The following is a 25394-nucleotide window of genomic DNA, read 5'->3' on the forward strand; positions in this document are numbered from 1 at the left end:
AGCTCTTCACCACATGCGAGCAATAAGTTCTGACTTTTGATTTCATATGAACCAAAGGTAAAATGATTCAAGTGATTCTGTTGAACTAGTTGTTTAACCGAAAAAACGTCTATAAATGGTTTGATAACGCTTGCTACTTAATCGCAAGTCTAAAAAACGCTTTTTTGTTCCGACCACAAAAATGGAGAGAAATTTCTTTTGGTGTTTTAGTTGTTTTTGGTTTGCAGTTCAATGCAATTGTACTAGATTATGCCTAATCTACTAGTTTTCTAAACTTTGGTCTGCTTCCTCTTATCACTCCATGTACTAAAAAAATGAAAAATTCTGGCCTTTTTCAAACTTTGCGATAATTGCACCACCTTATTATTGAAAACTGCGTTCTACGATGTAGAAATTGAGTATTTTCGATAACTCGGTATTAAATTTAGAAAATACATTCCAATATACTTTTGCACACCCATAACAACAACCATCAAAAGTCGATTTCGTCTGATTTCTATTTCAAAAATCAATGCACATCTACATCTAAGTTACTATTATTAAATTGTAATTATATAGAGAAAATTGGTAAAATTTAACAAGCACCAACTGTAATAAGAATCACCAGTTGCAAACCGAAGCTTAATGGGATTACTTTTCTGCCTGAAACAGAGATAAGAACCGCCTGATATCAGTCACTTTTTGACCAGTTTTTGCTTTCACGATACGTTTTATTCCTTTCAGTTACAGAAACAAGATGAAATTCGCCAGCAACACCATACGTTGATGTAGTACTTGTTGACTCAAAACGGCAGGGATCTGCCTACTATTTTCAATTTGTTCTGATCCGACTGAAAATCCCACAGTTTTTGATACGGCGATATCTCAACGAACTTATCCTTGGCTAGAAAAGCAGCAAATTGCTCCATTGAAGTCCGGTTCGAATCATCGCTCAACTTCAAAATGATCCAACGAATGTTCGTGTGGATCAGAGTTGAATCTTGCAACGCATTGGGCGTCATCCGGGTGTGGATATTAACTGGCTTTAGATACACCAACAGTTTAACTGTTCCTACACATCGATATGCAAATGCAGTTACAGGTGATACTTTTTAAACGCTCATAAGACTCAGAAAAGATGACTGAAATTGAAGACATTACCTTCGGGTGGGTTAAGTTCATAGTCGATGATTTGATCAGGATCCCAACTCGCTAGGCGGTTTACAGGTTGGGAGGGAGCTGACAAAATTTGATCTAGCGCTATCAATTCCTTTGAGCAAGCTAAAACAAATTGATCCATAAACATGTACATTGCAATCGAGACATTACAGTCATAGAAAAACCGACAGGCAGTTTTGTGCAGTTAAAATTACGTCACAGTCAAGAGGTCGGTACTATGAAGCTCACTATTGTCCATTTTCAAATTTTTAACCCAGAAAAAAGCGTTTCATGTATGTCAGTACTTCATGTTTCATGTGTGCCTGTAAATTTTCTGTACGAGGCTAAAAAGCTATTATGTTTGTGCTGTCTTGCTGACAAATGATCTTAATTGAACATACATAGAGAGTATTTGGAGCCTTTCTTTCGAAGGGCGTTGCTGGCGTTGACAAGTGAGCAACTGACTTTCAGAAGAGTGTCGTCCGGAATTCCGAAAGCGGACGAATCTTTCAGAGTTGATGTGCTGCCTATAAAACAACATCAGCATCTTAACTGGATTTTCTACAAATTCCGAATCAGGTGAGGTATAAAGTTAAAACATAGAGGCGAAGCAGAGCTTTGCACCACTTGCGATACAAAAAAAATGAATGACTATCACTACTGCAGATTAACAGAAAAATCGAAAAATAAACAAAACTTCAAAAAAAATTCCCAAAAAAATTATATAGACGTGGAAGCGGAGCTTTGCACACTTGCGATAGAACAAAATCACTTAAAAAAATTCAAAAAAATGAAAAATGTTAAAGAAAACATATCCAATCAAAGGTTGGAATAGAGCAATGAACGCAAGTAAACATTGAAAAAAAAAACACTTTCTTGGAAAAAATCTCAACTTTCGAATTTCAAAGAAAAAATAGATGCCCTTAAGCTCTTTGAATTTCTAGAACAATTTATGATTGGCGCTTTTTTGATAACATGAACCCAACTTGAGAAAACTGGATCAAAAGGCAAAGTTTTTATTCCGCTGGAAATCTAAAAATTAAATTCAACTTTCGAAACTAGAAATCGGTAACGTTTTTTCGCGCAATTTCCACGTTTGCATTTGGAGAGTGCTTTTTACGTCTCTTTCAGCAGATGAATTTCAATTGAACTCAAAAAGTGCATTATACTTAAGTGCATCAATATTTTAAGACTTTTTCCTGAACAAAAAATCGGCAAGATCTAGATGAGAGTCTTCACTACGTTTATTACTCTTAACTAGGTGAACCAAAACTTTCGTATTTATCGATGAAGGACATGAAGGACATATAAAACAAAAGCTGGATGAACATATTTGATATTCTTGATTTTATTATACTGCTGCATATTCTTGATTTTATTATACTAGTTGTTTGTCTGCTTAAATAAATAAGAGTGAAAACTGTGGAGATTTTGTAACAATTGCGATACAACACAAAAAACAATAATCGTAAAAAAACGATATATGGTGAAAAAACTTGTTGAACCAAAAAATTTTGCTTATCTTGATAGACGATAACTAAGATCCCAGCTAAAGCTTGTGGTTTGCATTTTGATATTGTTGAATTTGTTATACTCACACGGGATGAAATGGGTAATTTCCAAAATTGGGCCTTGTCCAAAACCTTAGTTAATTCTGTATGAAAAAACTAAGCGGAAGTCGTCGTTTTTGTAGGAAAAACTTGTGCAAACACTTTTTTCGGTTGAACTTTGCATCTCAGATTTGATGGGGTAATTTTAAAAAAAATCTTAAAATTTCCAAAAACGATAAAAGTTTCAAAACTTTCATTTGTTTAAAGGCCATATTTATATTTTTTTTAAATGGGCGTCGCAAATTATTGAGGTAAACTTTCATACAGAGGCGAAGTGAGATTAGGATTATCACGCTTTCACATCTCCGCAACCGCTTGTAATTTTACAATCGTCCATTTTAGCCATCAATCAAGCAGCTGCAGTTTCTATCAAATTGCCAACGCTACGCAGCAAAACTCGACAAAAAAACCTATTTCAATGTTCCGGATTCGAATCTCCGACCTGTTGGCTAGGAGTGTCATCCTCTCGCATCTGCGCCACGGTCGCTTAGAACTAAACTAGTTTTAATCATGTATTGTACTGATAAGAAAATGCGTATTTTTCAAAAAAAAAGGACGTTATGCAAGACCCATTTCTCCGCAAAAGTAAGCGATTAGCTGCTTAATTAAAGGAAAAAATACTACTCACTCTTTCATTTGAAGGCTTTATCTCTCAGTTGGCTGTATAGTTTTCCAAAAACAATTCAAACGACAAAAATTCAAAAATTAGACTTTTCCTAAATCCATAAACTTTTCTCTACTAAAGCATGAGAATGACCTCTTATGCAGAGAAGACTTCCACACCATGATTTTTAGATTAAACCCTTGTGATATCAAATTTAGCTAGTAGTTTTCCAGAATAGCGACGAAATTTCTTCGGTGAAAACGTTTCAAAAAAAGTCAAATAAAAAGCCCGATCCCATACAGTTTCATAAAACCTAATTTTATCAAAAGTAATTCAAGGCACACATGCTAAGCAAGATATTTCAAATCATATATAGCAATTGAAAAAAACTTAGGAAGCGGAAACAAGGCCGACAAGCTTGGAGCAAAAACCAGTTGAGCCGAAAAAAAAACTGATTCTGTAAAAAACTTTAAGAAGTTTCTAGTTCCCACAAGCGTTAAAAAATCCGAAATCTCAGAACTGAATTACCTGGACCTTTAAAAATTTTAGAAACCAAGGAGAAGCAAAACTTCGCAATGCTTGCGATAAAACACATACATAGCATGACAAACTAACAGACAGAAAAAGAGATGAAAGTCTTAAAAAAATGGTTTTCGTAAAATTTTCCGACATGCCTTGAATGAAAATTTTTTTCAACAAAATATGCCAAGAGGTGGCAAAACTGAATTTCAAATCAGCATCGAAAAATAACTAACAAAGCAGACAGTTCTTGAGCAGACACGTTGCGGCGAAAAAAAAAGTGATTTTAGTTTAAAAAAACTCCAAAAAAAGGTTTTTAGCTCCCCTCGAATAATTAGATAAAACCTTTTAGCTCCTCAAATGGCTGAAAAAGAGGCCTCTCAGTAATTTTTTACGGCAAACCTTTCAAGCCGAATAAACAAAAAACAGACAGAATAAAAAATATACATCTTGAAATCGGAGTTGGTAAATTTATAACCAACAAAATAAATTTCGAATAGAACCAGCATTTAATTTGCAGACAAGCTCAAAAATTATCTGTTTGTTGACGAAGCAACAAATGGAGATGATCAAATTGTAGTCATGCTGTGCATGAATTGTTTACAGTGGAAAAAGCCTAGTACCCGATTGCAACACCCTTGCTTATCGTCGCAATGGTAAAAATGATGAAAACAATATAATTTGAGGTCTCACATTTAGTGCGCCTGAGGAGAAAGGACCGATATTGGAAGTCAGCTAGAGTCTTCTCCAAATCTAACTCAACTCTCTCCTGCTCATTGTAAGGTACCAATGCGTAGGGAGGACCTGGAAAAAAACTTCATAAATTCTGTTTAATACTGGTGTTTGCCTTCCTCTTCAATAAGGAATTGAACTCAACTTGAAAATTTATTCTGCTGTGAAATCTGAAAACTAAAATCTAGAAACTAGAACTCGATCACGCTTTTCCTGACCTTTATACTTTTGCTGTTCAATAGTGGATTTCACCTTCCTTATAACTAAATTAAAGGAACAGAATTTACAAAGAAATCAAACCGCGAAAAATCAAAATTTAGCGTGCAAATTTTTAGACTATTCATTGAAAAACAAAGGAAAAGAATTCATGAACTCAAACTTTTAAATATATAAAAACGTGAATGGCTAACAAACCGACCATAGTTAGGTTTTCCTCCAAAAAAGAACCTCATGCCTTCGTCGTAAATATACTGAAGAGGAGTGTTTCTGTCGGTCAACTGCATCGTTTTTGTAACTGCCTTTCCCAACATGTGTCTAAAGAAATGCAGCATCATTTTATCATCTCGAAAAACTTGACATCGACACACGACACGTAGTAAAAAGAACTCGGTTCTTGGTATGCTTAAATTGTTTATACAAACTGCGGTCGCCTCTTTTCGGTTAGATGTCACAAACCACACAAAAGACAAACTGCTTCGAGTTCATCGAAACTAAAGACTAGTCAATTTCAAACCTAATTTTTCTAATTTAAATCGGATAATTTGCTATTAAGAAAAATGCAGGTTGGTACATTGTTTCATACGAATTCAAAGCGATATCTCTAACTATTTTGAAAAAAAAAAGCCCGAAACTGTTTCAGATAGGCTCGACATGGGCGGCCAGATTCTCTCTTCTCCTCCTCATTTTAGGTCAAAAACCCTCTTTGTTTCTTCAGCTTCTCAACGGTCACTAATCGTTAGTAAATTCTAGCTTTGAAAAAAAAAAGATTGTTTTCATTCTTAGGTCATTGGTGCTATTGCCAGCCTCACGATCAGTACCCCAATTTCAAGGCCAATCAGCGATTCCCAAATTACAACCATCAAAACACCCCAACTTCCCCTGCAAACAGTTTGAAAAGCGAGGACGAAAATGTCCACCGAGGGACAACTGAAAGTGGAAACCAAGTAGCATTCTCAGCCTACAAGACTCGGAATCAGGATGGTACCATTCGACAGGCATCAGTGGTTGTTTTCGAACAGATGACAATTAATGTCGGGAACTCCTTCGAGCCCCAAACAGGCTAGTTTTTTTGTTAATGTCTAGAACTTTTTCTCGCATGAAGTTCCAGAAGTATATACGGAAACTATCATTCCACAAACTCCCATCCCATCAAACACTTCCATGACCAATTTAAGGTAGATCAATTTGACTTTCTGATCTCCTTTAAAGCACCAATAAGACCCCAGTCAGAAAGAGTACCAAAGAAGCCATTTTTGAGAACTTCTTGGAAGGCCTTGGTAAACAAAAAACGTTTTCCCGGCGTGCATTAATGGCCAACTCTCAACTTCCTGTGGAATGGGTGCTTGATTGGATCATATATTCGCTAAAATCGTCCATTTTAGGAATCTTCATTTGTCGTATTCCCGGGTTATACATGATCACCTTCACTGCTGCTGCAAACATCGGTCGAAAGCTCAACATTGACCTAATCAAACTGAGCGCAACAGGAGCCGAAACAGTATTGGGTGGTCTTCTCAAAACCAAATCTTCCTCAAAGCATATCGAGGTCTATTCGAGAACCATTCTAGTACATCTCGTCATAGGTGACCAGCTGTATATTCGACAAGCAGCTGGTATTGTTAACGGTTTATACAGTGACTGGGAGAAGCAAACTTCATATGCCGGTTTTTTAGTATACCCCGATTCAAATCCGCAAACGATGACGAAACCCAACAACCCATTGAGCGGATCGAACATTTTCGTTTCGAACGCAACCCAGAAAGAATCAATCTTGGATCATCAAGGTCAAAATCGGTTCACTTCAGCTCCGTCAAAACCAAACATGGAAGCATCGGAACGAATGAATACACAGTCGAAGTTGAAAAACACGAACGAAATGAACCAATTTTCAAAAGACTTAAACATGAAACCCCCGAACGCAGAAACGATGAAGACTTGGTTCAAGTATTTGTACAATGGATTGAAGAAAGTCGGAGACAACATCGTAGAGGAAGAGAACTCGGCTTCCAATCTGAACGAGAATTGGGATTCTCGTCAGAAACAGGGCGCTCAGACTCAGAACCGTCACAAACACTCAGTGGATCACAGCGCGGAGCTTTAGACGAAACTCAGAACAGAAGAAAAGATGTGACCAATGAGGATCCTACTTATGCTGACATTGTTCCAATTGATGGAATTTTGTTTATCATCGCCATTATTATCAGACTATTGTTGCGATATTTAGAACTCATAACGCAAATACTATCATGAAAAAATTCCAAAAAACATCTACCTAGTAATTGCAGTTACATAGTTATCTTAATTGAAATCAATAGAACTTACATGTTCACTGCGATGAAGGGAGATTTTTCTGAAGATGCCTGGCTTTCAAGTATCTCTGAAACAGCGAAACGCAAAGCCCCCATAGTAAACCAGGTTCATGGTTCTGAAAGTTAGAAACTTAGTTGAATTGGAAAAAAGTGGACTTAAATTATATTACAATGCTCGCAAGCACCCTTGTTTAAAAACGGATCAATGAAGGTCCTTTTAAATCCCGCTGTCAATGTGAATTGTGAACCTGAAAATCAAGTACATTTTCCGCGCCAATTTGCATTTTAGTTATAGGAGAGCTTAAAATGTCTTCCATTTGCGGTAATTGAAAGCAAATAACTATTATTAGCCAAATCTATCTTTACAGTAAATTGTGACTTGGAGAAATGCAGAGCATTCACTTTTGATTACCGAAGTGAAACTTTTTATTCGCAAACTTAGTTGTCAAACGGCAGCTAACTTTTAAATAGCCTAACTTTTCAAAAAAAAATTAGTCTTAATTTTCAACTTTTTATGGGCGGATAATGCTTATCGGTATTCGATCAAAAATTTTTCCTGGTCACAAGTGGTTCTCACCGCGAGGCCTGAGCATGTAAAGATCCATAGCGTAGTTCAACGCAAGAGTATTCGGATCAACGTCCATTGGCTCAATGTCGTCGTCGTCATCTTCATCGATCAAGGCTTTCAACTCGTAATCATCCACCGATACTGATGGCCTAAAATAAATTTGCACTTGGTCGCGTTTTGAATGTAATACTATTTCAGACACAAAATATATGGTATTTAAAACACAGAGGCAACAATATAGTGTTTCAAATACCATATCTTTTGTGTCTTAACAGCTTTAAGACTCAACTTTTGTGCATTAGTATATAAAATTAATTGGTTTTTATTGAATCAATCATTTCCGAAAATTGATACTTCATTATGACTAAGAATACTTTGCTTTCGTACATTAAAGTTTTGACGCATTGAATTCTCTGGCCAAAATATTCAAGGACCCACGTTTTTTCCCAGGTCGTTTTGATGCTATGACCTCATAAATCATTGTACAGTCCCAAAAACTCTCTGTTGAGTTTTTTTATTCCACTTTATTTTATATCGATAAAAATCTTTTTTTTTCTGAATCAGCAGTTTATGAACCACATTGATTTGAAATTCGAACTTGTGTGCTTTTGAAAACTCTAGTGTCCAGAGTTACGCGTTTCACAGTAAGTTCGTCTTAGGGAGGCTTCAGTATGTTAACACTATCTTCTCCTGAATACCTTTGTCGCGTTGATTTTTTTAAATTTCTTGATTACCTAACTTTTGACCCCCGTTATCATCTTACGACATTGGGCGTAAGTGAAGATGATTGGTGCCACCAAAACATCTTGTTTCTTCTCAGCTATGAGCAGGAAACCGTCAATTGAGCAAATTATAAAAATAATTTGAGGACAAAAATTAGATGGATTTGATACTCTTGGGAATATTGGGATTCGGCTAGGAAATTTTTCAAAACTCAATTGTTTCTATCGATTACACCTCAAAGAAATTTATTTTTAAAAAAGAGTCCGTCAACAACAATTTCTTTTGGGATACTTTCAGAAATTGTGAAGATATTCACTATGGTTGTTACAGCATTAACTGTACTTCATGCCAATCTGAATCAAAGCTGGAAAAGTTAGTTAAATTGATGCTTTGTGAGATACTTTTTTAATTATAAATGACCCGCTCAAAAAAATTCCCTAAAACAGGTAGATGAGAAATTCAAACTTTTGAATACTTTCCGTTTAAACATTTTTTTGGCTGGAAAAAAAATTCGCTCAATTTCATTTTTATTGTTAGTTTTTTTGGATCAACCGACTGCTCGCTATGAATTTTCTCTGCAGACTTTCTACTAAACTCAGCCGACAATACTTGGGAAACGCTAGTCGAATCAAAAACAAAATAATTGTCATGAAAAATTGAGCTATGAAGTTTGTTTTGAAACGTCCCCCCTCTAACCTTAAAAGAAAAAAATCTAACTTTGTTCTCAAACAACGCAAAAGTAGGCATCTAAGCCGATATAATATTGACCACAACCGTCAGCCGAAAAATCCTTCACAGCGGAAAAACATAACTAAACTACATACAAGCTACAACTTTGTAAACAAGCAAAAAAAGCTGCATAATTGAGCTTAAAAACGCACAAAAACAAACTCTGTAATGATGTGGAAGGTTATAATCTAAAGGCAACCAAACTAACTTTGCATGTAATAAACTCGAATGCATTAAAATGGTGTAAAAACTATACTATTTTATAAATTTCGTGAAATACATTAATTTAGAAAGTTTCTACACAGAGGCGAAGCTGAACTTCGCACCACTTGCTATACACAGAAAAGCTCCAAAAATCAAAAGATAATGAGTCTTTAATAAAATTGAAAAACATGAATTTTGTTGAAATAGTAGGCTCAAAAATCAGGAAAAAAAATATTTCAATTATTATAGAAGTCAATTACCTTCAAAAGAAGATTTGAGCTTAACTCCATCCATTTAACCAATAGATGAAAACGACAACAAAACACTTCGGTCAAAAAATTGAGATACGCTAATTCCTAAATGTACAAAAAACTAAATCTTTCAACCAAACAATCTGCAGATCCAGTTAGAGCAACCGGGGATAAAGGCCCTATCCACTATGGCATAGGATCAAAATTAAAAAGAAAACTCAACACAGGCGAAGTTGCACCAATAACGCTACTGGGAAAAACTGAATGAAAAAACATTGAAACTACAAAATTTCTTAAGTGACGCACGCCAATTATGAGTCTACATAATTTCCAAGTGACGCAAGCCAATTATGACGCATTAGCAGCACCAGCCAATTAAAAAAAAATTTACCAACTAACAGGCCTCAATTTATAGAGCCGACGCATTTTAACTAGTTCATAAGATAGTTCATACTATAACACAAGTTTGTTTCTAACACATGAATGCAAAAATTACAAACAATTGCCACAAAAAAGAACTTGCAAAAAATCTGGAAAAACTCTGAAAGTCTAGTTTTTCCAGATTTTTTGCAAGTTCTTTTTTGTGGCAATTGTTTGTAATTTTTGCATTCATGTGTTAGAAACAAATTTGTGTTATAGTATGAACTATCTTATGAACTAGTTAAAATGCATCGGCTCTATAAATTGAGGCATGTTAATTGGTAAATTTTTTTTTAATGCAAATACATCAAGAATTATCAGTAATGACATTTAGACGCAACGGTAGAAGAGCTAGATCACAAAACAAAAAAAACCGCCAAAAACGGAAATAAAAAAACATGACAATTTTTTTTCACAAATTGAAACAATACGCTAAACCATCAACTTGAATGGATTTCAAAAAACAAGTTGCTTAAACCTACAACACATCTAACTAATTAAAAGTAAAACTAGTTTCAGTCTTTTTAGAACAAAAAAATCAAAAACCATATATCCTAAAAAAAACTGATTTTTTTTTGCAAAAAAAATTCTAGCTGAAAAATTCACAAAAAAAGGACGATAAACCAGAAAACCATGAACTATATTTATCCTCATGAAAATGAAGAAAAAGTATTAAAAAATCCACCACAAAAATTACAGAATTGATTACCCGGCAAGTAAGCCGACAAAAATTGGTTCGAATTCAATAAAACCGATAAAAAAATCAACTTACATCTAAAAACCCTTTTCAACTGTTAAACAATAATCACTTTAGTCATTGAAGCCAGGTTTTGAATAAAGTTGTTAGACGTGCATCTCGAATAGAAACAGAGATTAGAAACACAATTGGAGAAGTTTACGGAGGAAAAAGTCTAGTATCCGATTGTAATACCATTGCTTATCGCAAGGCTTATTATGGAATTGTTAAACAAAGGCGAAGCGGATTTTTGCACCCCAGCACAAGAGAGCCGCTACTTAAAAATTGAAAAAAGGAACTCGAAAATGTCACAAACGAAGCAAAAAAGGAAACAATGTGAAATTAACATCGGAAAACAAGCGGTAAAAAAGCCGAAACAACCGTAGCAGAAACCCTCAAGCCGAAAAAAAAACAGAAGTCCTTTTCAACCTCAAAACAAATAAGCACGCTAAACTTTTTCAATTGTCAAACGAAGCAATATGAGGCCACTAAACTAAAAAAAAATAGCCTACAGACAGTTGAAAAGGAGTCAATGAACGCAAGTAAGTAGAAAAAATACTGATTTATTATTATTTTTTGAAAAACCTTAACTTTTATAATTCAAAGGACAAAAAAAATCTTTGAGCTTCAAGAAAATTTTATGATTGGCTTTTCTATATAATTAAATCCTATTGAGAAAACTGCACTAATGCACTAAAAGGTAAAATTTCTATTCCGATGGAAAATCTTAAAATTAAACCCCACTTTCGAAACTTAAAGTCGATCACATTTTCCCTTACTGTTACACTTTTGCTGTTCGATAATGAGTTTGTCTTCCTTTTAACAATGGAGATGAATTCAACTTCAAAAGAAATCAAATGTCAAAGCGCGAAAAAAAAATAAGCCTGAAAAAATTTAAGGACTTTTTCTGACGCAGTTGACTTGTTGCTAGCAGAGGCTTCCGGGAATCTATTCCAGTGAGTCCTGTGAGCACAAATTTTTTACACGCGAAAAGTCTTTTAACCGGTTGCAATACACTTGCTTTCGCAAGTGTAGTTATTAAAACGTTATATGATGCAAACGCCTTTTTTCTGTTCAATTGATAAATCAACACAGAGGCGAAGCTGCGCTTCGCATCACTTGCGATACAAAACCAGAAAACCGCTTAGTCAGAAAAAATCAAAAATATCGATAATACTAGATCCATCAAAAATGAATCAGGCTAGTTTTGAAAAAAAGCCAAGACAATAGAAGTGAAATTCACGTCTGCCGGAAGAAAAGTTACCAAGCGGTAACAAAGCCCAAAAAACTTTAGCAGCTCCCCTCAACCTCAAAAAGTTAACATGTCCTCCTCACCCTCAAAAAATTAACAAGTCCCCCTCACCCTCAACACACACAAAACTTAATTGTTCGTCAAAGAAACAACACAGATCACTCAGCCGATACTAAATAGGCCGAAACCTATTAAGCCCAGAAAAGGAAAATTAAAAAAAGTTGAAAAAAAACCTTTAAAAAATTTAGGAATAAAAAATTAATAGGTCCCCTTCCTCCTCAAAACACAAAACTGATACTCGCCCTAGATCTGCAATGAAAAACACTTGCAACTAAAATAAAAAAAAATTGTTTACAGCAGAAGAAAAATCCGTAATACGGCAACTAAGCCCACAAAATGTAAGAAGACAAACTAAAACCCAATTCAATTTTACATGGAAAAAAATTATATGCAAAAAATTCATACAAAGTGAAAAAAACACAAGGTACTGCCACGAATCGAACCCCAAACCTTCGGCTACAAAGGCAACCGGTTACCTCCAGGCAAAGTGGGAAATAGTCTCGAAGTTGCTTAGGTTCTCTAATACAGCAACTTCACAATTTCTTACACATTTGGAGGTAAAGTTGATTGCACGAAAAAGTCTTGTAACCAATTACAAGACACTTGGTCTAGCATAGAGGAAAAATAGCCATCTGACAGTTGGAAGAGTCAATGAACGTACGAAAAACAGTAAAGAAAAACTGACCTTTTTTTGAAAAAAAAACTCAACTTTCGAACTTCAAAGAAAAAATAGATGCCGTTAGAGTTACGATTGGCACCACTGTGATAAACTGAACCCAATTTGAGACACAGAAGCGAAGCTGTATCTCAAATTCAATCAAGAGCACAATCGCAAACACAATCAAGAAAACGACAAAAAAGCTGCTTCATTAATTAAATAAAAATGGAAATATAAAAGTGGAATAAGAATGTAAGTGAAAAAAGAATGGCAGTGCAATAAGAATGAAAATACAAAATCGAATTAAGCCTGAAGTTAAAAAATATTTCTGCCACGAGACGGATGCGACCTATAGATAAAGAATCTCACGCCCTAACCTCTCAGCCACGGACGCTTAACTATCTGCAAACACTAGCCGACGACAGATGCTAAGGAAATTCTAATGAAAATCAAAACGCAAGTTTTTATTTCGCTGGAAAATCTGAAAATAAAATTCCACTTTCGAAACCAGAAGTCGATCACGTTTTTTTACCTTTATACTTTTGCAGTTCGATAGTGGAGTTTGCCTTCCTTTTAACAAAGCAAATGAACTGAACTTAATCAAAAGTCAAACCGCGAAAAAGTAAGTTTGAATTTTAAAAAAATCAAAAAAATCATCATGATTTATATACAAGTCGGAACTATGTTTATCGACTCTCAATATTCAAAAAAAGTTGTTTAAAAAAGATAGGCTAAAACTGCTATAACTCAATAACCTGCTTTCAAAATGACTTTCAACACAGAGGCGAAGCTGAGCTTCGCACCACTTGCGATAAAAACAAAAGTTATAGGATGAAAGCAGCAAGACGCTCAAAAATTAGCAATCAGAAAATTGAACGATGTTACAATTGGAGAAACTGAAAAAACTTTATGACACACGGAAAAATATAATTTTTTCTTCTTTAAATCTATTAGTTTCTCAAAGAGATCATTGTGAGGTTGATTTTCGGCATCCAAATATTGGTGCCAGAGACTTATCGATCTCAAAAGTACAGCTGGACATTCTTAGGAAAAAAATCGGTAAACAAGCTGACAGAATTGAAGCCGACAGCCCATCAAGCTGAAACTCAAAAAACTATATTGAAAAAAAATGCATATCAACAGCGTATGAAAGTGGACTACAGAATTTTGAAGCTAAACGACAGAGCAAGTCGAAAATCATCAAGCCGAAAAACCATCAGCAGAAAATTCATGTCGAGACTCCATAATTATACATACAATAGTTTGAGTTCTAGATAAAGCATGCACCAGTAGAAACTAGTACCCAATAATTAAGTTCAAACTTGCATGAAATTGAGCATGTCAGCAGAATAGCAACATCATAAGTGCTTCAACTGATTTTGTTAAACTAATTCTTAACCCGAAAAAAAGTATTTATTTCCATTTCATAGCGCTTTGCTAACCCGTAATTATATTTAAAAGAGTCCAACTAAAAAGTAGACTATCGCTTCAACTTAAGAGTCCCGAGTTTAAAGTTGAACATGGATTCTAAAGGCTGTTCTCCTGACCGGATTCAAATTCCAGATCTTTATCGTACCAAGCATAAGAGTAACCTCTACGCTAAGCGGGTAAAAGTACAAGCAAAAAATTGACAAGCAGTTAACTTACAGCTGAGGTTTGTCAAGCCCATTACCAGAGTCCAGGGCAGTCTGGTACTTGAACAGAGCCAAACCCATGACATCATACACTTTACACGTCTTGACGAACCGAACCCTCATAATTTCTGAAGCCTTAGCTTTCCTCGCAGCTTCGTCACAGGAGACACAGATGTTGAACTCATTGCGGATGTCACGACCATTTACAACGGGGACCTGCAAAAAGCTTATAAATGCAATCATACAGGGTAGTCATCGTCTCTACCATTCAAGTATGTCCTCCAAACAACCGAGCATTTCGAAAAAATTCAGATTATTGGTTCTTAACTTAAGCTGTAGAGACTTTCGCTTAATCCAATTTTGATACTAACCAGTGATCCTATCTAAAAATTTAGTACATTATTTGCTTTTTGATACAGATACGGTCAAACTTTTCTATGAACAGCCAATTCCCAAAACAGAGGCGCAGAGGAGCTTCGCATCACTTACGATACAACGAAAGCGTAGCATTGCCAGCTAACAAATAGATGAAGCGATGGAAATTACTAAGTCGGATAAAAAATAAAATGGATTCAGTAAAAATTCTAACTAAAAAATTGAAAATAAGATAAATTCATTTTTGAAAAACGGACGTGAAATACATTAACTAGCATTAAACAAGCTTTCAGCATTCACCGAGCATTCAATAAGGCAACAACACAAAGTATTTTGCGAGCATTCACTAAGGCAACAACACAAAGTTAGAAATCAATTGACACGAGTCCAAAAAAGACAAAGGAAATTATTGACAAAATGAACAATTTTTTTTTTGGAAGTATGAAAAACTACATTTCAGAAAAACAGACAAAAACACACTACCAATATTATACAAGTTTAAATAATTTTCCCAGCGTTAACTGAGCCAAGTGATCCGAAAAAAAATGCGAGTAAATTGTTGTCTTTTTTGAGCGATTAAAAAATTGAAATTTTTTCTTTTATACTACCGACCGACCTAATTTTAACAAACAAAAAAAACAATTTTTTTAATTTAAAGCAGATACAAAAAAAGTTAACTATACCAAAAAAAAATTTTGACACGGTACTTTTTGAGAAAAGTCAAAAAAATAAACGGTCCCAAAAATAAACAAATTTGACTTTTCCGAAAGCTATACCTTTTATCTACAAAAATAAGGGCATACCAGCTTATCCAGCATAGAAATCCGAAATCTGTTATTCCAATTGAACCATTAATATTAAAATTGGAAAGGTAATTTTTAGAGAACAGTTAAAAACTTCCGAAAAAACGGTCAAAGCTTCAAAACTTAGACTTTTCCCTAGGCGCTTAGTATTGCAAAAAATTAGGGCCGATAGTCAGGGACGAAAGTCAAAACTCGTCATTTCGATTAAACTTTTGATATCCTATTTGGCAAAGTAGTTTTCAATAGAAGTAACAAAGTTTCCAAAAACCCTTAAATACTCGAATAAATTTGACTTTTTCCAGAAGTAAATTAAAATTCTAAAAAGACTGGAGTGTAGCAATTTACGCCGATAGGAATCCCAAAACCTGCTTCTTCGAATGAACCCTTCGAATGAAGATATGACAGGGTAGTTTTAAGAAAAATGTCAAAACATGACCAAACTCTCAAAAAAGGGGCCCTTTGAGTCCACAGCTTTTTTTTTGTATCAGATTTAAGACGTATCGGCTTCTGTAGAAGATATCCCCACTACCTGATCTTGCTATTGAAGTTTTAATCTCAATTTTGGCACGGTAGCCTACAAGGAAAAAATCCAAGCTATTGAGTCAAACATCCCCACGTTTAAACTTTTGAAGGTATTTGAAGGTAGATGGAGGTACGCAGACATAAAATAAAATAACCGTATTTCTTTTGTGCTATTTTCAAGTGAAGCAGTTGTCGAGAAAAATTAAATATTCGGCGAACAATGAAAAAACTTGCCAACGCGTCTCAAAACAATGAAAAAAATGATTTCATAAAATTCGAATTTAACGAACAGGAATTTTTTGCCTTCGAAACTACGCGATAGAAAATGACTAAGCAATAAAACAAAAAGCTAAACTGTTTGATTGAAAAAAAATATTAATTAAAATCAGACTTGGACAACTGACAATTTACAGAACTTTTAACTTTACTAAAAAAACTCTAAAACGAAATAAAATCGACGCATTATAAAATAAGCCGATTACAAACAGTTCCAGATGATATAAACTCAATATGAAAACAAAAACGAAAGTGAACCGACGGAAACTAGACCGAAAATCACAGAACCCGAAAAAAAAACAAATTTAACTTTTCTTTTCGAGAAAATTGTTTGAAACACAAATTAACCCCGGAAACGGACTACGACTATTTACTACCTAAATAAAGTTGTTTTAAATTAAATTTTCAAGAAATTGAGCGTTTCTTGAAACTTACCGTTCCTAAAAACTGACCGGGGAATTTCTGTTAACGGGGAAACATTCTAGTACCGATTGCAATACCCTTGATTATCGCAAGAGTGAGAAACTATGAGAAGTAATCAACGAAACTTGAGACAACAATGAAAAAGGCTTACAGCGCAAAAACATCGTCGCGTGGCCACTTAGCCGACAGAACAAAAGCCGGCAAACTGTTGTCCGATAATTCAATTTTTGGATTCCCACAATCTGGGAGGATTATGCTCGTAGGATTCCTACAAGCTGCTTTTAGACCGAATCCTTAATTCAAGATACGAGACGGTAGTTTTGGAGAAACACTTCAAAACCATGACCAAACTATCAAAAGTGATTTTTTAGGCCACAACTTTTTTCAAAAAACCAAACTACCTGTTCTTGCCCTTGAAGTTTTAATCTCAGATATGGCGCGGTATTCTTTGAGGAAAAAAATCGAAGAAAATGAGTCAAACATTTCACATGCTAAAATTTTCGAAGGCCTTAGAAGGTAGAGTAAGCTTGAAAGAGACTATGAAAGTATACAGAAATCAAAAATAACAGGATTTCAATGGTGCCAATACATTGAAAATCAGTGAAGAAGTTGTCGAGAAAAACTAAAACTTCAGTGAAAAACGAAAAAATTTACCAAAGCGTCTCAAAAACATAATTAAAAAATACGGTTTCAGAAAACCTGATTTAGGGAAGATTTTTTTTCCTCGGAACTATGCAATAGAAACTGATCTTGCTTGAGGTAAAAACCGCTTAATTGAAAAAAAATTCTCGAAATAAGAATATTATAAATCAGACTTGGAAAACAGACAAATTACAAAACTTTCAATTTTAGTAAAAAAATTTCTACTACCAAAATACGATCTAAGCTTTACAAAATAGGCCGATAACAAAGTACCAGATGACATACACTTTATTACTTTATTTGAAAAAAAAGGAAATTGAACCGTTGGAACAAGGCCGAAAACTCCGAACCCGAAAAAAAAACTTGAGAAAAGTATTTGAAAACAAATTATCCCCGGAAACAGGCCACACCTATTTTTTATCTGAATAAATTTTTTTTTTGAATTTTCAAGAAATTGAGCATGTCTTGTAATTCAGCTTTCCTACAAAATTGACCATCCTGAGAACCAAGATATTTACGATAAAAAGTCTGAATCCTTTTAGACTGAATCCTTAATTCAAGATACGAGACGGTAGTTTTGGAGAAGCACTTCAAAACCATAACCAAACTGTCAAAAGTGATTTTTTTGAGGTCACAACTTTTTTCAATAAAACTTAGGAGGTAACGGCTTGTGTAGAAGAGATCCCGACTACCTGTTCTTGCCCTTGAAGTTTTAATCTCAGATATGGCGCGGTATTCTTTGAGGAAAAAAATCCAAGAAAATGAGTCAAACATTTCACATGCTAAAATTTTCGAAGGCGTTAAAAGGTAGAGTAAGCTTGAAAGAGACTATGAAAATATACAGAAATAAAAAATAGCAGGATTTCATTGGTGCCAATACATTGAAAATCAGAGAAGAAGTTGTCGAGAAAAACTAAAACTTCAGTGAAAAACAAAAAAATTTACCAAAGCATCTAAAAAACATAATTAAAAAATACGGTTGCAGAATACCTGATTTAAGGGAAGAAGATTTTTTTGCCCTCGAAACTATACAATAGAAACTGATCTTGAGGTAAAAACCGCTTAATTGGAAAAAAAAATTCTCGAAATAAAAATATTATAAATCAGACTTGGAAAACAGACAAATTACAAAATTTTCAATTTTAGTTAAAAATTCTACTACCAATATATAATCTAAGCTTTACAAATTAGGCCGATAACAAAGTACCAGATGGTATACACTATATTTGAAAAAAAAGGAAATTGAACCGTGGGAACAAGGCCGAAAACTCCGAACTCGAAAAAAAAAATTAATATTTTTTGAGAAAATTATTTGAAAACAAATTATCCCCGGAAACAGTCCACACCTATTTTTTATCTAAATAAAGAATTTTTTTTTAAATTTCAAGAAATTGAGCATGTCTTGTAATTCAGCTTTCCTACAAAATTGACCATCCTGAGAACCAAGATATTTACGATAAAAAGTCTAGGACCGATTGCAATACCCATGCTTATCACAAGGGTAAAACACTATATGAGTTAATCAACCACACTTGAGATTACAATGAAAACTGCTTACAGTTCGAGAAGATCGTGGTGTGGTATCTAAGCCGATAAAACACAAGCCAGCAAACTAGAATCCGAAAATTCAATTTTCTTCCCGGAAAAAATTCAATATCAGGCATTTAAACAACAAGGTCCGGTCGCGACTCAAAACCCAGACCATAAGTTGCCAATACAACCGCATTACCTCAAGTCCAAGTGAGATGGGGATTAGAACACTCGAAGACTCGATAAAAAAATTGTTCGCATCAATTTAAATTTTTCCGCTAACTTTCTTAATCAATTTTTCTGAAGCCTGTTTTTTAGCAGTTTTTTTCGCCAATTTTGGGTACTTATCAAATTGATTGCCAAATCCTTGAAAAATTTATTTGAAAAAAGTCGAAGTAAGTTTTTCGGGAATATCCATTCACAACAATTTGTCGTAAAAACTCAGATAGTTTGCTTTTTTGCATCACTGTGATATTTGAAATTAATTGACTTACGTGTATTTGGGCGTAAAATCGAATCCCGCTCGATCGATTTAACTTTTTGTCAATTGAAATTGTTCAAATTAAATTAAAATTTTTCATTTAAATTGAGTGGGCTCATAATTTTCCATTTAAATTAAATTTAAATGAAAGTTTAATTTTTTGAAATAGACATCACTTATCCAAGATGTAAAACCAAAAGTATCATCGAATTTTCGCTATTCAATGCAGCTCTTTTATTTGATCCGATTGACATAATATACTTTTATACGTAAATTAAGCTTGATCAAACTAAACTTTTCTTTCGTATTTCGCAAAAAAAAACACTGCTTTGCGGATCTGTCTATGAAGTTTCGCAAAAAAGTCGATAACTCACAGTCGTTGCAAACTTGGAGAAGCTCAAGAAAGGATTTTTTGGCACAGATGCTACATGTTCCAGCGCACTTATGAAAGGAGACGATTTCTTGGGTTTTTCTACTGCTTCGCCGGAGTCCAACTCTTTAGGGCGAATCAATTCAGCCAGTCTATCTAATACGTAACAGAACTAAACTCATAAATGTATTTCTTTGAGCTAATGCCGTTAGTAAAAGAGGTAATGCTTCGTTTTAAGTTTCTCTGTATCACTAATGTAAAATTAAGTAATCATAAGCCCGGTAGCAAAAATCGATAACGCAACAAACTTATTATTTCACTTTTCATTGTTGTTCCTGAATTAAAAAGATACTTGGAACCATAGTCTAACCTTGGTCGCATATAATATCACCATCTGCCCATGTAATGATTTTGTTCTTCTCAACTCGCGCCTCCGCTTTTCTCAGCGCATCTCCTGATGCACTGCGATCAGGTCTGGATGGCTCATTCGGGTACAAGGAACCTCTTTTTTGTTTCGCGTCGATAGCACTTTGTCTCCTCCCGGGCACAACAGGTGAGACAGACGTGATTGTTGGTCTGTTCACGCTCCCACTTAGAAGCGTTGAAGAAGTTGTCTGACTGGGAATGTAATCCTCTAGGATGTTCAACCCCATCTGTTTTTCCCGAGCTGTGCGTCTTGTTCTTTAAATACCCAAATTAAAAAGTTTCATATTGGTCACATATTGGTTTAAGAAAGCATTAACGAGCTGATATTAATGATTACTGAACAATCTCGAGATTAATTTAGTTTGATGATAGAGATCAGGGGCGGATAAAAGATTTTTTCGTGGGTGGTTCGGATTTTCAAAAATTGTGTCGACCTTATTTAGGTCGACCAAATTGATTTTTTGAGCTCCCCCAAATCACTATAAAGATCCTATTTTGATCAAAATTTCTTGGCCGCAGCCGAATTTTCATTGCAATTCGAATTTTTATTGCACTGCAAATTTTTATTCCTTACTTTTATTAAAATTTTGAAGTCGTTTTATTGCACTTAAAAATTTAGACCAAATATTGCACTTTTTCGCCGCTCTCTCCCACTCGAAAGTGTTATATTTTGAAGCAAAAGGGCCAAAGAAAAACTGAAAGGACGGTCACCTAAAAATGGATGTCTTAAAGTAGTACCAAAGGGAGACTCTTTGGGTCGGCAGTGAGGTCGCAAAAGGGGACCCCCACCCTTCCTAAATCCAGCCCTGTACTAAAGATTTGACACAACCTCCCGACTCCAGAAAAAAATCTACTTACCTTATTTCAGGTGAAATACAAACAACTTTTGCTTCATCACTTTCAGCTTTTATTGCTTTTGCCCGGATAATTTAAATCAGAGCTTTAAACGAAAAAGTTGACAAATCGACAGGACGGAGCATCAGTTGAAATACATCAAAAAAAATTTCGGTCAAGTTAGCAGACAAAAAAAGGGGCGGAAGCCACTAAGTCAATAAATTTGATTAGCAAGAAAATCGACCGATACTTTTTCAACATAAATCAATTTTATTTCCAGGAAAACGTCACGGAAGAAAATTGTTAGCTTAAAATTTGTGTATCGCCAATTCATACTATTTCTATTTAATTCGGTTCCGATCAGATTTAAGTCTCGTGAGCAACTTTTAGAGCAAAAACAAATCAATTTGACAATAGAAAAAACCAGTTGAGCCAAAAAATTCTGCTCCTCAAAATCAAACACACTTTGCCACAATTATTCATGAAATTATTACAACTATGCATACAGCCAATAGACCGTTGAAAAATGTCAATGAACTCAAAGACACAAACTTTCAACTTAAAATAAACGTCAATCACTCTTTTTCATGCCATCTGCACTTTTATTATTAATAGCGTAATGAGCCTCACATTTAGCAAATGAATTTGAGTTGAGCATGCAAAAATTTTACGTCAAAATTCCAGCCACTTAAAATCAAACTTAAGCTTGAGCAGCTTTTCGTTTGAAAAACTATCAACACGCCCTATATATAAATCTTCACTACGTTCATTGGCATTTAAAAGAACTTAATTGATCTCCGTTCCCAATTTCGATAACCTGAAAGAAAAAACTAAACAGTAGAATAGCATATTCCGTAATTAAATTCGAAGCGCAATGGCAATTAGAAAAATAGTGAACCTGAAAACATATTTTTTGGCGCTATTTTCCAAATTTTGTTCTTTTAAGGACGTGGTGACAGAAGAGCAAGTATAAATTTTTTTGCTCCGATCACTAATAGTCGAGGGTGTCTTTGACCTTGTTTTATATTTTGAAGTTTTTTCCACGCAAAATCAGGTACCACCGAAATTGTTTGGAATGGGTCGAGACTTACATCATATCTTGCAAAACAATTTTTTGTCAAAACAAATTATAGAAATTGCAAAAAAGAAACATTGAAAAAATCTTGAACTCAACTACCTGAAACCTACAAATTTTCAAATAGCAATCGGAATGTAAAAAGATCTGAACCTTCAAAAGTCCCTTCTGCTGGAATGAAGTCGATAATATAAGCAGACAATAGATAGTCCAAAATAGCCAAACATTTCAGTTTGCTGGAAGGTCCGACCTGACTCAAACTCCAGATAGTTTTTTAGACTAAATTACAAAAGGGGCCCTTCCGTTTATTTACGGTAAGTGCACAAGCTGGATAGGGGCATAACAGCGATATAAAAATGCATAAATATCAGCCATGAAGTCATACATCAGCATTAAATGCATCGTCTTAATGTTAATTTATCTTAGCCGTCCTTCCTCTACAATAGCGCTTATGGAGTTGTCGATAAATTGAACTTTGAGTAGCGATCTGCACCCCCTTATACAAAGTATAGAGCTCCTCAGGAGCGCGAAGCTCATTTTAGTTCTTATGTAGTTTATAGATTCTGGATAGCTTTCTTGTCTTTTTTCACTTAGTTTTTCGGCTAATCGCTGCATCGTCCGCGTGGCTGTTGGAGCAGCGCCACCGGTGCATCCAAAAACTAGCGGGCAGAAGCTACTCTGCTCTACGTTTAAAAATCTTTGCTGATATTTGGAGTTCTTCAGCGTTTCGTGGTATTTGTATGCGTCCTTATGCAGTTTTCGCATGTTTTGGCATGGGGGTTGAAAACTTTCACATCAAAGAAAGCGCGGCTGAATCGTGAACCCCAGATTCCGTTTGCCTTAATGTCAAGTCGTGCCTCATCTTTTTGCACAACTCCAGACAGTTCTGCAAAAAGTCTATTACCCGGTTGCAACACCCTTGATTATCTCATGGGTCAAATTGTCCCACAACTATTTGTCAAGTCAGGTGTCAAGTCAATGCATTAACCCGAACTCTCTACAAATTGCGCTCTGATCTGTCTCAAAATTCGAATGAAGAAAACAAGACTGCTCGTAGCAGGGCGAAGCCCTGTATATTATGACTGAGTTTTGATTTCTATTGAATATTTTAAATATAATAATTGATAAAACAAGAGGTGAAAAAAAATTAAGAAAAATATTTCGTCATTTTTTTTTGAAAATCATCCACCACACGCTGCGTAAAGTACAAAGTGATAAATTTAGGATTTGGCAAAGTATTAAATAGACCAAAGAGCATGCATCTATTAAGAACTATTTCTACATAGAGGCGAAGCTTCGCTTTGCAAACACTAGCGTTAACACGACATAAAGCAGCTCAAAAGTGCAATAAGCCTCGAATTAGTTAAAATTCGGCTACGTCTCGGAATCGATCTCCGAGCAACAGTAAGGCGCTACAGTAAATATATGACAAAATTGGAACTCAGAACCGCTCTAAGTGATATAACTTCAGCAGCAAAACTCATCGAAGCAAAACTCTTCGGCAGCAAAAACAGCATCGCAAGGTCAACTGAAAAATGCGAAAAATCACGGTTCATTTTTCTCCGTGAAAACAATATACAGTAATTCCTGAATGTAGTCGGCAAACGGCCCTTCACCATTACCAATATAATTAGGAAAAACAACGACTACCGATTATTTTGTATTGAAAAAGAAATTTTATCACTACGTATTTCGGCATTGAGAATAGCATTGAAACAGAACATGACCTTTTTTGGTCAGGTTTCAGCGAAATAGCCTCTTGAATACTCAAAAAACCGCCCACAAAAAGATCAAGCATAAAACCCGATAGATCAAACGCCCCGTAATATCATATCATTCACATCCTTTTCACAGCTCAAACATCGCAAAAATGACCTAAACTTTTATATTCTACAAATTTCCGGTTATTACTACCTGTTGATTAAAACTAGGAGTCATGAAATCAACTTACGTCTGATGCTCAGGTTTTATTTACAAATTCCTGCGATTATGAGATCACAAACCCCTCTATCAATGCTTGTAAGCAAAACCATCTTACTTTGTCTTTAATTAAGACCACTACAAGATGGATTGATAAAGATCGTCTAGTGGTCATTATAGTTTTAAATTGTTAATTGACTTAAATTATTTAGGGATTACCTAAATTTGTATACCTGCAAAACAAAGCCGACAGAAAAAAATGGCGAATTCAAAGAAGACGAAGAAGTGTGGATAACACCGATATTTTTAAGCACCGGTGATTCTTAAAAAATGTTTACATTTTAAAAAATTTTTGAAGAAAATGGATAACACAGATATTTACAGGCACTTTTTCGCTCCATTTGCACTTTGTAATTGAAGTGGGTAATTCGCAATGGCAAACGATATTGAATTGAACTTGAAAATAGTTAATGCCAAATTAATGGCAATATCGGTAGCCTTCAGTAAATTAATCGGTTGAAACTATAGCTTTTTAGGTAACTTAGCTTTTTGGACACGGTTTTTACACGGTGATAAAGTTGGACACGGCGATAAAGTGCAATCCGACATCGAAATGAGCATTTTAAGGTAAATTAACTTCGTCTAAAATCGTTGAAAAAAAATATTGCCAGAAGTAACAATCAATCAATCTAACCACGGAAAATCAAATTTCACAAATTTTCAAAAAAACGAACTTTCAACATAATTTGTTTCCATTCGCTTATTCAAAATTAATATATTGGTTAAACCTAGGATAATTACAACCAAGTTAGACAGAGAGGCTAAGCGGAACTTCGCATCACTTGCGATACATAAAAAACATAAGAAAAAATGAAAAAACTCGAAAAAACTAGGTCTACTAAAATTTAAATGTTCGTATGTCTCGATAAAAACTCATTGTGGGCAATCATGCCAGACATTTGAATATCAACCAAAGAGACAAAGCTGAGCTTCTCGCCTATTGCGATACTACCCAATCAAAAATTTCGCTTATCTCGATAAAAGATAACTAGGGGCCCAGCTTAAGCTTGTGTTTGATTATTTTTGTATGTAATATACTGATGCGGGATGAAATGGGTAAAATCAAAAATTAGATCTTGTCCAAAACCTTAGTTGTTTCTCTTGCTAAATTAAGTGAGAAGAGTTCAAAAGTTTTCATATATTGGAATTTTCCAAAAACATAACATTTATCGTACAAAAAATTAAGGATTCGCCGCTTCCGCAGAAAAAAAGGTTTTAAGAAATTTTTAATAACGGCAAAAAGTTCAAAACTTGTTTTTCAGAAATCTGTAAACTTTTTTTCTACATAAAAC

The 25394-nt window shown here is 34.8% G+C and overlaps 3 protein-coding genes across 5 annotated transcripts in view; 1 reads left to right on the forward strand and 2 right to left on the reverse strand.

The window, feature by feature from the left end:
* The window catches only part of LOC134839395 (adenosine deaminase domain-containing protein 1-like), a 136558-nt gene that overhangs the window by 52868 nt on the left and 58296 nt on the right, over positions 1-25394 (reverse strand). The gene's annotated exons all lie outside the window — the stretch shown is intronic.
* On the reverse strand, positions 433-20466 carry LOC134839445 (uncharacterized). Its single transcript, XM_063854996.1, has 10 exons — positions 20158-20466; positions 19792-19943; positions 14379-14581; positions 7708-7847; positions 7144-7198; positions 5021-5136; positions 4564-4674; positions 1539-1664; positions 1141-1260; positions 433-1051 (listed from the first exon to the last, which is right to left on the reverse strand). The coding sequence occupies exons 1-10, from the start codon at positions 20438-20440 to the stop codon at positions 783-785; spliced, it is 1575 nt and encodes a 524-aa protein (XP_063711066.1). The 5' UTR covers positions 20441-20466; the 3' UTR covers positions 433-782.
* Positions 5259-7085, forward strand: LOC134855184 (uncharacterized). Its single transcript, XM_063871619.1, has 4 exons — positions 5259-5384; positions 5462-5510; positions 5605-5880; positions 6204-7085. The coding sequence occupies exons 1-4, from the start codon at positions 5379-5381 to the stop codon at positions 6920-6922; spliced, it is 1050 nt and encodes a 349-aa protein (XP_063727689.1). The 5' UTR covers positions 5259-5378; the 3' UTR covers positions 6923-7085.

This window comes from Symsagittifera roscoffensis, chromosome 1 (genome assembly GCF_963678635.1).
Source record: "Symsagittifera roscoffensis chromosome 1, txSymRosc1.1, whole genome shotgun sequence".
NCBI lineage: Eukaryota > Metazoa > Xenacoelomorpha > Acoela > Convolutidae > Symsagittifera > Symsagittifera roscoffensis.

Bases quoted from the DNA above. Each gene is read 5' to 3' on its own strand.
- LOC134855184 (XM_063871619.1), top strand. The intron at 5,511-5,604 runs GTCAAAAACCCT...TTTCATTCTTAG, and splicing joins TCTTCTCCTCCTCATTTTAG to GTCATTGGTGCTATTGCCAG. The intron at 5,881-6,203 runs GCTAGTTTTTTT...CGTCCATTTTAG, and splicing joins CTCCTTCGAGCCCCAAACAG to GAATCTTCATTTGTCGTATT.
- LOC134839445 (XM_063854996.1), bottom strand. From the start codon at position 20,440: ATGGGGTTGAACATCCTAGAGGATTACATTCCCAGTCAGACAACTTCT. The intron at 5,137-7,143 runs GTAAGTTCTATT...GCATTTCTTTAG, and splicing joins CCCTTCATCGCAGTGAACAT to ACACATGTTGGGAAAGGCAG. The intron at 1,052-1,140 runs GTAATGTCTTCA...ATCGATGTGTAG, and splicing joins TGAACTTAACCCACCCGAAG to GAACAGTTAAACTGTTGGTG.